This window comes from Hippopotamus amphibius, chromosome 13 (genome assembly GCF_030028045.1).
Source record: "Hippopotamus amphibius kiboko isolate mHipAmp2 chromosome 13, mHipAmp2.hap2, whole genome shotgun sequence".
Lineage (NCBI taxonomy): Eukaryota > Metazoa > Chordata > Mammalia > Artiodactyla > Hippopotamidae > Hippopotamus > Hippopotamus amphibius.
The window spans coordinates 26,574,428-26,589,718 of record NC_080198.1 but is presented as its reverse complement, the minus strand read 5'-3'; the positions used below and the strand labels follow the sequence as shown (position 1 = coordinate 26,589,718).

At 39.6% G+C, this 15,291-nt stretch overlaps 1 protein-coding gene across 17 annotated transcripts in view; it reads right to left on the bottom strand.

Annotated features, from left to right (window-relative positions):
* The window catches only part of CADPS (calcium dependent secretion activator), a 451,700-nt gene that overhangs the window by 135,493 nt on the left and 300,916 nt on the right, over positions 1-15,291 (bottom strand). For 8 of the 17 annotated variants that reach the window (XM_057706180.1, XM_057706186.1, XM_057706185.1 and 5 more), the window contains exons 14-16: positions 14,607-14,626; positions 3,863-3,999; positions 273-460 (exon numbers count right to left, since the gene is read on the bottom strand). In XM_057706180.1, the coding sequence (XP_057562163.1) occupies positions 273-460; positions 3,863-3,999; positions 14,607-14,626 (345 nt within the window). The remainder of the gene's footprint in view (positions 1-272; positions 461-3,862; positions 4,000-14,606; positions 14,627-15,291) is intronic. The other 9 variants (XM_057706171.1, XM_057706172.1, XM_057706169.1 and 6 more) reach the window with 2 other exon arrangements.

Sequence of the window (15,291 nt, the reverse complement as noted above, 5' to 3'; positions counted from 1 at the left end):
CTACCTTCAGAGACCCCTCTCGAGGTCCTGTTTGCCATTTCTGTTAAGTCTCTTGAAAGGAGAAGAAATTCAGACCTGTGTGTTTTTTGTGTTTGTGTGGCTGGTGTGTGTGTGTGGCTGGTGTGTGTGTGTGTTGCGCCCACGTCTGTACTACTGAGGGAGTGGAAACAGATACAGTTAGAGGTGACCCTAAAAGCAGGACCAGTCATAAACCACTGCCAGTGCCCTAAAAAAATTTTTTTTTAAAGGAATACTTCTGGACACGTGCTTACCTGTTCCCGTGGACATGGGATGCGCAGAAGGCAAAGCTGTAGTGAAGGAGGGTGGGGTCAATCATGGCGCCATTTTCTGCCCTTTCAAGCAAGTCTCTGAGGTAGCAGAGATGTCGGTGACACCCTCGGACTCCATTTCGGGCGCAATACTCGTCTAGCACAAACACCTGGCCAGGACTGAACCAGCCCTGTTTGGGGAATAAAGGAGAGACTTCCTTTTAAATATAGGTTGGGTGTTTTGGGGGGACAGCTATTAGAGGTGGGGGGTGACTGGAGAAGGGGGTTAAAAACGGCCGGCGCTAACACTTTCTGATGGCTGATTGAGTGTCAGCCACTTTGCCAAACGCTGTGTGTGCTACCATCGGGCTTAGTCCTCACAGTAGCCCTGTGAGGGAGGCGCTGCTACCCTTGTTTGATGGATGGGAAATCTGAGCTCAGGGAGGACATGGAATTTCCCTAGCATCCCACAGCTAGTAAGTGATGCCGTCTGGATGAGCAGAGGGCATGGTTCCAGAAAGAGAGTCTCACCCACTGCTTTAACACTGAACTGTACACCTTAAAAGAGTGTTGGAGTGGGAGCAGGGGAAAGTCTTGGTTACTGATAAGAGAAAATAATAACATTAATGTCTTAAATTGGCATAGTGCTTTACCCTTGACAAAGAACTTTCAGTTGAGCAACCTTGAGAAGTGACAGAGCAGGTTTATCTTCATTTCATAGATGAGGAAATGGAAATGAGAGCTCACAAATAATACAAAATGGGCAGGACTCAAACCCAGCTCTGTCTTACTCCAAGTCTTCTAGGTTTTTTTTTAATCCTCTGGAGCACTAACAAATGCTAGGATTGGTCTATATACATGCCAGGACTTCATAAATCCTTTCACTTTGGAAGACAAAAATTTTTTAAATTTTAAAATGAAGATAATAACAGAACTTTCCAAGGAGAACACCATGACTTTAAGCTTTCAAGTTGTGAATCATATAGGATTCAATGAAACCGAGAGGAGCTTCCTGTGCCCTGGCTGAGGGTTTTGTTTTATTTTTTCCCTGGCAGTTATTTGTTTTATTATGTATTTTCTTGCTACAGGACCACACAAAACTACTCTAAAAGAGGACCTAGATGGAATTTCTGATTCAGAGCAGATTGGGAGGCACAATGAGGTAGAAACTGCTGCCTCTGTCACGCACTAAAGAGAGGCTCTGAAAGGCTAAATGACTTGCCGCTCGAAGTCACCCTTGGGACAAGCCTGAAATCCAATCACTTCTTTCAGTTTGGGTACATTTCTGAAGCAAGAAATAAACCAACCGAGGTGGTACTTTGTAAGCCGGGAATTTAGGACTGTCTTAAATATAAATTTAATTCTACTTTGAGGGTCTTCTCGGAGTCATCTTTTGAATATCACTCCGTCTTGGGAGCGGAAAGGCAAAAGGAGAACGTGACCGGGAGGCAGGTAAAGGCCACAGGATTGCAGCGAGGGGGCCCCTTCAGCTCTCTCCTCTCGTATGAGCGATCCGGGGAATCTTCGATTGACAACATGCGGCTCAGCAATGCATCCAACCGAAGACGGCATCTTTCCTATTTCAGATTATAAGTTACTGCAGAGGGCGGGAGAGTAGTCGAGGCAGTGGGCTGCCCCTATAGGCAACTTCTTTGCCACTCCATCTGCTACCCCAAATGCTAAATCTTAGAAACAACACTGCTGTGAAAGATTAAAATATATTTTCTACGACTCAGATGACACCAAGTCTTTTGTAGATGCCAAAATAGCTGCTTTGAAAAGAGTTGAAGAAATATCAATTAGGAACTCAGTCGAAGACACAGAAAAATTTATGTATCCCTGCTGGTCGGTCTCCAAAACTAACTGAAAAAAAAGATTGTAATAATGAGAAAATGGAATATATAGAGGCAGGAGATAAGGTCTTTTTAATGGCTGTTATTTTCTGAAATTTGGGGATGATGATTAATAGATACAGGTATACAAATGGGGAAGGAAACTAATCTATGCTATTCATAATTAATTTTGGATTTTTAGGCCTATATAAGACTAATAGGAAGCAAGCTTTAAAATTTCATTTCTGGTTTAATTTTTTAGAGGGCATTCACTCCTTAGGGATGAATTTCTTAGTGAAAAACAAAATTGTTTTAAGAAATTATGATTTGAAAAAAGTCTTGAAAATAATATGCCTCAAAAAAATTCCTCAAGAGGCTAGGAATTATACATAAAAGGAAATTATTTAAGTTCAGAGGCATATTCTTACAAGTTTTAGGAATGCAATTTATAATTACATGAATAATGACATAATCGTAGGAAACACATTTGAGAAAAATTGCCTTGCAATGCAAGGTAAGCTTTTTTTTTTTTTTTTAAAGTCAAAATGATGTATTCCTTTCCAATTTGGCAAAGTTCAGACTTCTGATGAAGTGATTCTAAACCTGAGATAATCAATGAATCTTTTATGAGAGGAAGATTAATAAATTACTCCACATAATCTCACTTCTGTTTTCTAGACTATTTTATCTACCAGTTTTAATATTCTGGCTTCTGGCACAGAACAAAAAAAGGAATTTAAAACAGAAATCAGAACAGATTTAGGGCATAGTCATGTCGTTTAGAGAAAAAAACCAAGACTGTCATTATATTTATGTTAATATCAATAATATTTTAACCTTAATCATATAATATTAATTATATACAGATACATTAACCTTGGTATGTGGAGTCAGGGATAAGGCTTTTCCTCTGTGTAAAGCCATTTCATCCTTTCCCCTCACCTTTCCCATCTATAAAGTGGGATTAATAGCCTTTATCTTTAAGAAATGAAGTAATAATTTCTGGGTTGTAGAAAGAAATAAATTAGGTCTCTTTTAGGCTTTTGAATTTGATAGTATAAAGCCCCAAATGTATCTTCATAAATCTAATAAACACGTAATAGCAGTTCCTTAAATTTAAATGATTTAAATCTAGGCTTAAAACAGGATTTCAAGAAATGTTCATGCTCTTGCTGGACTTCTGAACATCCAAAGCACCACAAAAAAATTCCCCTAAAGGATGAAAAATGCTTTGAATACTATGTAGAAAAAAAAAAAGCCACGCAAATAAACAACCCCAAACCCAATTACCTTATGAAAAGGGAAGTGAATGTTATTCACAAATCATTTTGATCTTTAAAAATGTAAATAAAAAGGACCCATTCATTTCTGAGACAGGAGCACAGGGTCTTATTATCTGGGGTGGGGTGGGAGGGGGATCTTAAAATCTAAGAAACCGAGGCAATTTTTACAAGTTCTCCACAAGCAGGTGCCAAACTCGATTACCCTCTTGAGAATATTTCTCATGTAGCAGCTGAAAAGGGGGAAGCTCAGAGAGGGAGGCTGGGGAATTGGATCTGTCTCTACTGATAACTTCCTCCCGCTCTGTCTTCTCTCTTTGGGAAGTAAAACTCTCTCAACCCAAGAAATCAAGAACACATTTATAATTGTTAAAGGGGCTCTGCAGCAGAGAAAAGAGCTTCTGACATAAAGGTAGAGAAATATTTCATTTTTCAAAATGTTATCACGTTTCAATTGCTGTAGACCAAAGAATATACTTGCCAGGCAAGAATAGGAATCATTAAGTCTGTGATCCAAAGTAAGACGTTGCACCATCTCAAAGAGGGAAGCGTGGTCAAAGTTACAGGGGTTGGAAGAGATAAATTCATCCATGCCATGTTTTTGAGCTCTATCTGCGTCTGTTCATTTATACATGTAGAGAGAGACACAATTTAGAGAAACACATCACATTTTCTTTGACATTTCAAATACACAGGAATTCACTAGGCATTACGAACACTAGCTGTTTCCCTGTTGCCTCCCACCAACATCCCCGAGATACTCTTTTTACCTCCCATTGTCAACTTGCATCACTTACTGGTGAGTTTATTGCATTTCGGCACAAATATATTGGCATCAACATGTTTATCAAATGATCACAACTCCAGTGCATTTATGTTGTTCTTGAAAAACTAAGCACACGACCGTAACTTCGCCTGTTTTTCACCAAACACTGAAAGCAGATCGGATCTTTGCTTGTAAAAGCCTATTTAGCTTTTAGGTTTTTAATAGATTCTGCCATTCCAGTGGTTATGTCTAGAGCAATTTCTCTACAATTATTGGGATTGTCTGGAAAAAAGGGTTATGCTGATTTTCAGCAAAGTAACAATATTTGTATCCTCCCCTTCCAAATCCCCGTGGCCAATTTGGTTGCACAAAAGGTTTGCGTCCCCATCCTCCAAAATTAAAACAAAATCATACAGAAGATTTTCATTGAAACCTGGAGAATAAGTTCAACGGGAATTTGGTTTGTCATAGCCAAGGACGTTGCCTTAGAGTGTGCTTACTCAGTTAGCAAAGCTTATGAAAGACAAACAAATATACTCAGCAAGAGCTATGATCTACCATTTATTGTGAAGTGATAGCCTCGATGTATTCACACTTTTCCTTACATGGTGAAGGCTGTAGGCAAAACCTCCTAAGGGCTAACTAATTAATCTCAATATGTGTAACTAAAATAGTCTATATTCAATCGGCAAAATAACTCAGAGAATTCGACTCGAGTGAGACCAAGCAAATCCCAAAGACAAGGGAATAAAGGTCCTAGACAAGAAAGGAATCAGCTCACTCCGTCTCATATTTACTTACTCTCCTGAAATGCTGTGAAGAAAAAGAATCTTAAATCAAGCAAGAGTTTATTCATCCCCTTGCGTGTAACATTCTACTGGAATACAGGCACCTGCCAGGGACCAGCAATGCTGTCAGGACACAGGGAAAATGGATTTCTGACTTGAGAGGGTGTTTGAATAACATTTTCAAACGTGGCCTTCATCTCAGGCAGTTTTTTTCCCTCCCTTCTTGGTGGATGGCTGAAAATGGGGGTTATAGTTGCAGTGTGAGATTAAGATGATTTTTCCTCATTATTAATTTTGTGGATCATTCCAACCTAAACATGTGGTGTGTCAGATGTATGCCCTCTTCTTGTTGGGTTTTAAATCTTCGGTCATCTTTCATAGAAGCAGTAAGTGGTCAATGTTTGAATAGGATGTGTTGTTTATGCCCAAGACATACAGAAGCAATGGTTTCCAGAAGGCAAGTCAAAGAATGTGTGTTTTAATAGCCAAATCGCTCTATTAAAAGGATGAAACACACGATTTTGGAAGGGATATCACATGAGCAGGAATTATATTGGAGAATCTGAAAGAATCCTCTTTGCTGGGTTAATTGCCTCAGATTTGTCTTCAGGAAAGTGCTTTCAATTTGAGGTTAAGTGCTTTATCTAGGAGGAGTCTTTTGTTTGGTAATTTAGTCTCCAAGCTATAATTCTCCTTTGACTCAGATGGCTAGAAAGAGAGGTGGCCAGGAAGTTGGTACTGGGAAAAAAGCTAGCTGCTTCTAGTGTGTGCGTGTGTGTGTGTGTGTGTGTGTGTGTGTGTGTGTGTGTAAGGGTGCGTGTGAGTGTAAGGGTGTGTGTGTCTCTCTTGCTCAAGGCAAGTGTCTTAAACCTGCTTCAACTTTAGGTGTCCCCCCTGCAGGATGGCCCTCTTGTAAACCACGTGGTACTGCTCCATCCCTTAGGACAGTCCTGCCCAATTGCCCCCATCCTGTCAGTCCCAGGAGACACTAACAGTGGGGTACACACACTGATCGTTCTATTTCATCCTCATAAAAAGCCTCACTCATTCCGTGCCTCCCGATTCTAGTCGATAGACGAGGCACTTTGCCTAGCACCAGCTTCTTGCTCTCAGGTTTCCCAGAAGAGGTGGCAAGCTGACAAATGGGTCGGGCCCTTTAGTTGCCCAGTTTGGCTCTGCTGTCTTATTGTTCTTCAATTATGATGGTGCAAACGGTCATTTAGCTGGAGAGAAGAGGGCTCTTTTGTAGCTGTTAAAAATACGGCCCACGTTTCAAGTCTCTTATTCTATTTGCTGAACCTCTTGAAAACTTTGCGATGAACTATTTTGCATGGCTGCCCACTCAGGAAACGGATCTGAAAAGAGAACTTGGCTCCTCCGTGGAGACCTGGATACAGAGCCCTCCCCCACCTCCTGCCTCCCCCATCCATCATCACAAGACAGCTTCACCACGCTAATTCTTGGCTTAGACTTCATCAAAGAACAATTTCATTTTTACTTACATTTTAAAGCAGGCTTTAAAATATGCTTAAAATCCGCCTGCTTTCCTTTTCTGAAAGTAACCCTATCGACATAAAAATTCCTTTTTCCCTTCTTTCTTCTCTCCTCTGTCAGTTTACATGGTGACTGAGCCTGGGACTGATTTAGGAGGCCTCAATGCTCCTGTGAGCTCCGTTTTTAAATAGGTGTGGGATACTGTCTGACGTGTACATCTGTCTGAGCTTCACTTTCCTCGTGTGTCCAATGACCCGAACTTTTAGTTCCTTTTCTGCCGTCACTGTCATTTAATCATCCTTCAGGGCCCTTCACACCTTTCATGCACGTGGGATGCAGCTTAATGCAGTGGGAATTTCCAGCAAGTAAAACGAGCAGCCCCTGGATTTTGCCTACACAAAACCATCATTTACTCAGAATTAGGTTCATTATCTTAATGGTTCCAACAACTCAAGAGTGATTAACAGGGTGGCTGGCTCCCATGAAATTTCTGAGAGTTTCATTGAACTTATTATATTCAGCTAAAAAAAAAAAAAGAAAAGAGGCGTGGTAGGCCCGGAATGCTATTTTAAGGTGTCCATGATGTGATTTTGAAGCTCCATCCAAGCAGGGGTTTTGAAATTTTTGTTCTCTGCTGTGTTCCCAGCACCTAAAACAGTACCTGGTATACAGTGGGCACTTGAAACATACGTTAAAATAATGAATGTATCTCACTGAAATAAATAAATGTACTCTCTCAACAAGTATTTTCTCTTTCTTGATTTTAGGAAATGTTGATACACTAAATCCAATGGGAGTAGTTTATCTGAGCTAGGACAGCAGGTGGTTAAGTGGGTGGGCTTAGAGGGTCACAAAGACTGAATCTGAGGCTAGCGCTGCTGTTATAGGGGATGCGATATGAGGAAGTTGATTAGTGTTTCTTAGTCTCATTTTCCTCATTTGTAAGTTGAGAATCGTGTTTGAGTCTACCCTCAGAGGGGGCTGCTGACAGGATCTGATAAGCAGAACCTGTAAAGCACCTAGACACCTAGCAGATACTAAATGCTCAATAAACCTCAGCCATGAGTGATCGGGCAGGCTTCTTAGCGCTCCCAAAGCCAGTTTGTTTAATATTCTTAGTGAGCCAAGGCTGTCTCTACTTTGATTGCTAATGTTAGTTACAGGTTGCTTCTTAAACCATAGTGTTTCTAGGAAGCTGGGAGTCCTTCCCAAGCTCTCTGCTTTACGCTTCTCCTCTGCCCCTGTATAATTAATTCTTATTCTCTTTCTCTGTGTTTGCCGAGTGATGTTCCAATTTTCCTGTGGTCAGAACACACACTTAAATCCCCTGGTAGGCAATATGTTCCTTGAGGGTAAGTTTCTGATCTGTTATTTCCCCTGCCAGCTCCCAGAGGAGCCAGGTCCTTAAGAGGTGTTTATTAACTGACTTACTCTGACACCATCCCAGGAAACTTCCCATCGACTTTATTAAGGAGTCACACACATGGGGATTCAGATGGCATCTTGCAAATCCCAAAGTGGGAACATGTGCTCTTAGGGGGAAAAAAAATCTTATAAAAGGAAACAGAATTCTAGGTGCAGGTGTCTTTGGATACCATTCAGATTGTCTGCCTGTGTCTCCATACATGTCTAGGACCATATGCATTACATATGTTGTCTATTTTAAAATAAAACAGTGCAGTGGTCCAGCTGTTCCAAATTCTGTTTCAAAGAACTTGTGGGTGCTTCTCAAGCAACACCATCGAGTCATCCTTGCACTGTCCCAGTCTGTTCTTCTACAGTGCTGAACATTAAAAACTAAATGCTCCTTGCAATCGCATTTCACCCTGTACAAACAATTGGAATTGGTTGATGAGAGAAAAAGAAAACTCCAATGTTGACATTAGCAAGTGGAAAATAGCCCAGAGCAAAAAGATGAGAAAGTCAGTTCCTGGATTCAGGACACCTTGGGATCAATTCCTTTGCCAATGTTTGGCATGTGTCAAGGGAGTGCAAATGAATTTAAATAGTAGGCTAAGCAAAACAGCAAAATTAGAATTAGGGTAAAACAGAAGCTTAAAACTCTAATGATGTTTGGATTACCTCTTGCTTTGGGAGACACATTCCAATGTTCTTTTTCATGAATATGTGTATTTTTTTCATTATTTAAGAAGTCAAGAATTGACTGCATTTTAAGAATTGACTTCAATCTTTACCTTTTTCAGATCTGGCTGAATAGTTGCTAAGTCCTTCTTGGTTTGCAAGGGCTTCAGATATACTGAAAATGGGCTATGTAATTTCATAGGCTCTGGAGCTAGGGCATAATTCAACACATCTTCCAAACAATGCTCCTTGTTTCACTTCTGGGCTTTCATCACAGAAAGTTTTTGAAGTCCTTTATAGCATGGGCATAGGAGACTGACTTCAGATTAAACTTAGGTGAATAAAGCTGATATTGGTACCTGAACTACACTTATAAACTTAAAAGAACTATATCAGTGGTTATCCATGACACAGAAGCAGGCTGATGGACACACAGACTTAGGGAAGGCAGGTATGCTTTCAAGTGGAAACTAATGAAAATCTTTACCCCAAGTTTGCTCGGAAATTATTTTAGTTTGCCATTTAAGGAATGTTGGGAAGATAATGGTTCTTAAAGTGATACCATTATGTGGTTTTCATACTCTCATTTAATCTACTTAAATTTCAAGTGATGTTCCTAATCGACCATCCTATCGTTTATTTTGTTCTTTAACTGATCATGATGTTTGGGTTCATTTCATGCTTGATTTGCTTTTTCTCCCTCACAATGGGAAAGCACGTATCATATTTTTTCATGATCTCCTCTTAATAGCAAGCATATTTATGTGATCTTTGCGATACAAAAAATTTTAGATAAGTGTGCAATAAGGTTTACCAAATGGAATTTTCTTGAGGTGGGGGAATAATATAGCTCGCCAATTTTCATTTTATTGAGATTTTTCTATTACCCCAGCAGCTCAGGGAATGAATACAAAGGTCAACTCTCTCTTTTTATTTTGTAATATTACATTTTAGAACTTTTTATAGGCTGGGGGAAAAATTCTGCTGTTGAAAATAACTACGCTTGTGTTGTTAATAAATTGTCCGAGAGCGGCTCCTTCCTCTAATGAATCCCTTTTATAATAAACTAGAGGTAGCTGTTTTATCACTGAAATTTAGAGCACAGTTCTGGCTGTTGCTACTCCTGATGGATGCTAGAGGCGAGAGAATAGCTAATGTAACTACAAAGTCATTGTGAACACAGAGTGCACATTAAAAGGTGACTTTGTATCTTTCTTATATGGATATCTGCGTGCTTGTCATATCTGCTTGACAGTACAAGAGTGAATGTATGGTTTGGACAGTAACGAACAATGACAGTAGTCAACCTCATCAGAAGACATGAAATAAAGAAATGACAATGATTGATGGCAGCTGGCTGTTCATGGATTTTTCTAGAAGAGTTTTTCCTGGCATGATCGAGTAACCAGGGGATGTTGTGCCCTGCTTGAGCTCCGCACAGCAAGCAAAAGACTGGTCCTCCCCTGCCTGCTGCCCTTGAGAAACAACTTAATTTTTTCATGGTCCCTTTGACTCAAGCAAGCTAACATGTATAGCCAAGAGAGGATGGCTTCTTCTGAAGCTACCAAGGGGCACACCGCATTTTGCAGAAATCTCCGGCGATACACCCAAGGGGATAAACATGGGATGTTTATTTCAATGTTCACCTTTATAACTCTTCATAAGGCAAATGCTTCGAGTAAAAATCATATCAGAATTTTTTGTCAATGATCTCAAAACAAATGATTTGTAATTTTCCCTGCTGTAGTTATTACATTTTCAATTAACTTACACAGTACTTGATAATATTTTTATGTCCCTGCAACACAAGCAAACACAAATTTTCTATAGTTGACTAATTAATAATGTATCTTCCTATATATCACTATAGGTCATGAAAATACTTAGTCGATTAGTGAATAATATGTTCAATGTGTCTGAAGTAGTTAACAAAGAAGTGACCCTTCACTTAAAATGATCTATTGAGATCCTATTATGGTATTTGGAAAATTTTGGACCTAATTGTGAGAGTCTACTCTTTTAAAAAGTCACTTACTTTACAGTGAGAAGGTAAGCGATTTACAGTGTGGTTTGGGGTCATGCAAATTAATATTGAATCATTCTCTGATTTCATTCCTGCAATGTAGCAACTGCAAGTTGACAATACAAGAAGATACAGCAAAAATCTCCCGAGACAAAACCACAGCAAGGAATTAAGGCAAACAACTATCTGGAAGTCTACCAGGAGAGCAATGCATTGTGCAAATACACATGAATTCACTAGAACAAAATTCATTCAGTCATCTATTCATCCATCCTTTCTTTTAAGTCTTTAAAAAAAAAGTATAGCAAAATCCTAAATTCCCACTAAGTTCACATTCTATGGTAAGCTTTTAAAAATGCCTCATCAGACATGGAAAGGAAAGGAAAGTTAAATTAAGTATCTGTTTGAAGTGGTAAGAAAAAAATCTGTCTGCTAGCCAAGGGTACATTTATGCAAAAGAAAAGAAAAAAGAAAGAAAGGGGGGAAAGAAAGCAAATTAAAGAAAGAAACGAAAAGAAGAAAGGACTATCATTAAATGGTCAGGAGAAATGATGTGACCTACAGCTTCTAAGGCAGCATTCAGAAAACTCAGGTACATATTTGCCTGCTCTCTTGACCAATTTTTCTAGCTCCCTCTAATGTCGAGTTTTCCCTCAACACATGTTTGGTGGACAGCTTTTTTCCTCTGTGAATAAAGGAACTGTGTACGCTCTTTTATTCATAACTCAAACAGGGAAGAGAAGGATGTTTCTAAGTTTTAAAGTTGCTGTTTTTCTCTTACAGATGTATTTTTAGAAAAATGCATATAAATACAAATGATGCCAAAAAAGTTATTGCTGTCATTGGTCTTGGGAGAGCAGCAGAGAGGTGTTTGAGACCAGAGGTCAAAACCCTCCCTCACATTGTGAGCTTGTGAATCTGAAGCTTCTGTGAATAAGCTACATGAACTCAATTGTGTCCTTAATTTCCTGATTTTGTGTGCGGCAGTTGCATGTATTATATCTCTTTTCAAAATTAACCCTCTAGTGGGTCTTAGAGCACACCCTCAAGCCAGGTAGAACGAATTCTTTCCTGTTCAGATAATGCATTTACTTTATAAACTGTGTTCTGCAATTTCTTGCAGTCTTGCTCAGTTAACATCTTTGGGTTTCCTACCCCACCTTTCTAATCGTCATGGTTACCACACCATTGGTTCGCTGACCATTCTAACCTTTGGAATGGGAAAGGAAAATCAACAACAACAACGACACATCATCAGAGTGCAAAATGATCTGTTTTCAGGCATTAAGCAGTCAGGTAGCTTGTGAATTCCACGAAACAAAGGCAGTATTTGCCATTTCGTTGTGATGTTCATTAATAGTCTTGGAACAAAAAAAAATTAGGAGATGTTAATGGTTGGCTTTACTCAGAGGATCATTTGATGCCAATATGAAAGCCAAGGAGAGGAGGCAATTATGCACACATCGCATGCATCCTAGTTCCAGTATGGAAGCTTACATTTCAAACCTAAGGTCAGGAAAATAACATGAAAAGTGTTACTACAAAGTCTAGACATGAGGAAGATTTCAGAGGAGAGGGAGGAAGCACATTGCAGGTGTCAGATAATCTAGTCTGATTATCTGAGCTGTGCTAGCTATAGGGGAACACTTACCCTTCAGTCCAGCTAGAAGTTAGCAGGGTAAGAAGGAACAAACCAGAATAACATAAAGACTAGCAACAAGGCTCAGGAAAGCAGACAGGAGTTCTAACCTAGCAGCTAAAGTTCTTGGGTTTGAGCAAAGATTGAACAAGAAAACTTAAATGAAACGAAACAAAACAAAAAACCAAAGTCAACCCCCCCAAACCAACAGTAACCAAGATCCCCCCTAATTGTTGAAGACTGTTCAGGTGGTACCAAATCTGAACAGTTCTCAAAAACATCCCACTTTAGGGATCTATGATGTGATCAACAGTTATTAGTTGAGAAAAAGACTCACTGCAAGTGATATATCACATAATCATTGACCAAACAGCAAAGGTTACAATACCCCCTCCCCCCACCCCCACTCTTCAGAATGGAGGTACTGATTTTTTTTACTGTTCCTCTAACACAGATTGGACAGGGATCAGGTGTTTCAATGAGAGGCCACTTGCTATAATAAACTGTGGCAACACTCAACTACAGATTTGGGGGTCATTTCCAAGGTAAGCAACACTGGTCTTAAAAAACTGGAAAATTATAAGTATCTGTTTTAAAATGTTGTATAGCTAGTTACTGACTTAATTTTTTCAAGTTTTAACCAAAAAAAAAAAAAAAAAAAAAAAGGAGAGAAAAATTAAATCAACAACAACACACATCAGAAAAACCACAAAAGAACAAAAAGGTTTAAACGTTTGGTGGAACCCTCCCATAGTCATTGTAGAGTCATATACAAACTAATGAATAGCAGGATCTATTTTTTTTCTTCAGTTTTTCCAATTCCACACAAATACTCCACTCCACTCTTTCTTAGACATGTCTTTTCATTTTGAAGTTGGGCTTTTGAAATCACAAAAAATAAAATCTGCACCCAGAAGTCTGTTCAACTGAATTTAGAGAGACCCAAATAAGCTCACAATTACGCTCACGTATCCCAAACCGTAAAATGCTCCATTCTCAAGTTTCCCTTGAGCAGACAGCGACATGACAAGACTGGAGTGTTTATTTCTCTCTATCCAAAAAACCTCTCCCCCTTCGCTGTGGCCTCCCTTTGCCATGTAAATACTAACAAAGTGATCACAAAGTTAACGCTTCGAAAAGTTGTTCTTAGAAATCTTTCACTTGCAAGGACAGCAAATACTTTGAGCAAATATTCAAAAACAGGGATTTGATAAGAGTTGTGTACAGAATTCAGTATTTCACAATGACCCTTACCTTCTGGAATCAAGGAAATCTTTTTAAAATGCAATACTTGATTGTTTTTACTCCTTTTGTTCGAGAGTCTGTGATTGACTTAATGTCTGTGATGTGACAATTAAAATAAATCGAGGTACAGATTGAGAACCAAATGTCAGTGAAGGATCAAAGTTTGGTATTTATTACTATGGTGTAAATGTTTTTCATTTTTCTATAATCTTGCTTTGCAGTACCAGGTGACCAACCTGTCCCAGTTTGCCCAGGACTAAAGGGTTTCCAGGACACAGGACTTCCATTGCTAAAACAAGGCAACTTTTGGCAAAACTAGATGAGTTACTCTAAGCATGAATAAACACTGTAAGTTTGACTGAGTTAATATAAAGCCTGATCTGTTTAATAGTTAGGGTTTGAATTCAACAGTTGAAATGCAGCTTTGAGGTAACTGCTGGGTAACCACCATTCTCTGGCAGACTCCACTAAAAATTATGATACACCCCCCCACCCCCCAGCCATTTTTTTGGTTGTTCTGCACAACTACTCATTGACACCACAGACTGTAAAATTCTTGGCTCCTGTGTGGATCTTTCTCATGGGTTTTAAATCTCCCTAACTGCAATCAATCAGGTGCAGAAGCGTGGGGTGGTTAAATCCTGACTGGATTCTGAGGCTGATTTCTAAGGTATGGGAGGAGAGCCTCACTTCCTGGTACTCTGGCTGCAGTTTTTATTAAGTGCCTAAACTAGCAATGGATAGAGTCTGGAGCAGCTGAGGCTCTGTTTCAGGGGTAGTAAAGTACTATGGGATTATTGGGTTTAATAATGCTAGTGGGTTGAAGCTCCACATAAAGATTGTCATTGATTGCAGGGTCATGGTGTACAGTTGTGCAGGGTGGGCACTGCACAACTCAAGAGATGCCGTTCACATTTTAGTCTATGGGAAAAGTGCCTCCTGCAGGGCACGATCTGCATGGCTGAAGGGGATAGAACCTGGTGGTAGAAGCTTCTTATAGAACCTGGTAGGTGTGGTAGGCCTCATACTCTCTAAAGAACCCGTGTTCCTGGGCAGTGATTAAGGAGACAACAGGTCGGAAGAGGCTCTACCACCAGGTACTGGTAAATCCTAGAGGCAGGAATTATCTGACCTTCTCACTCATCTCTCAGCCTACCTCACACGCTCTCTAGGGATGATATTACTCACCCCACCCCCAAATTTGAGCCCTTAAGAGTTTTGCTTTGGATACTTCATTTAACAAAGGTTCCCTCTGTCTACCAGGATACTGACTCACAGCAAGCTTGCATGTACTCCACCGAATCTTCTGGCTGATGCCTAATGACTAGATTCTAATTTCACAGCTAAAGGAATCCTACCCATGGAGGGAGATCTAAATCGAGAGCTGTTGTATATTTCCATGCAGAGACATCCATCGCCTCTGCAACAGCTTCCATGAGTAAGCTCCTTTTTAAAAGCAGTGCCTGGTCTCTATTTAATTTTACCCCTGCATGTCTACCCTCCTTCCTACACTAGAGAGAAAAAAGGGGGTCTCATCATGAACCAGTAGTAATATCTTAATCCGGGCAGATGACAGAACAGAGATGCTGAATGTAAGGTGAAATGACTTCAGAAGAAATGGAAATTATTTGGAAATAAAACCAGGATTTTCCAAATATTACCTGTGATACGTGTTTTATGAAGTTGATTTGGATGGTGGTTATAATTATGTATTTTTTCCGATACACAGAAAATTCCATCTCGGAGGAATATAATAGGATGTGTTGTTTCAAAATTTATTTAAAAGGAGCCTGTCGGGCAAGGTGAATAAAAGGATTCCATTACAGAGGAATGTTTTTAATTAAATAAATACTGGGGATGCTTTATTTCAACC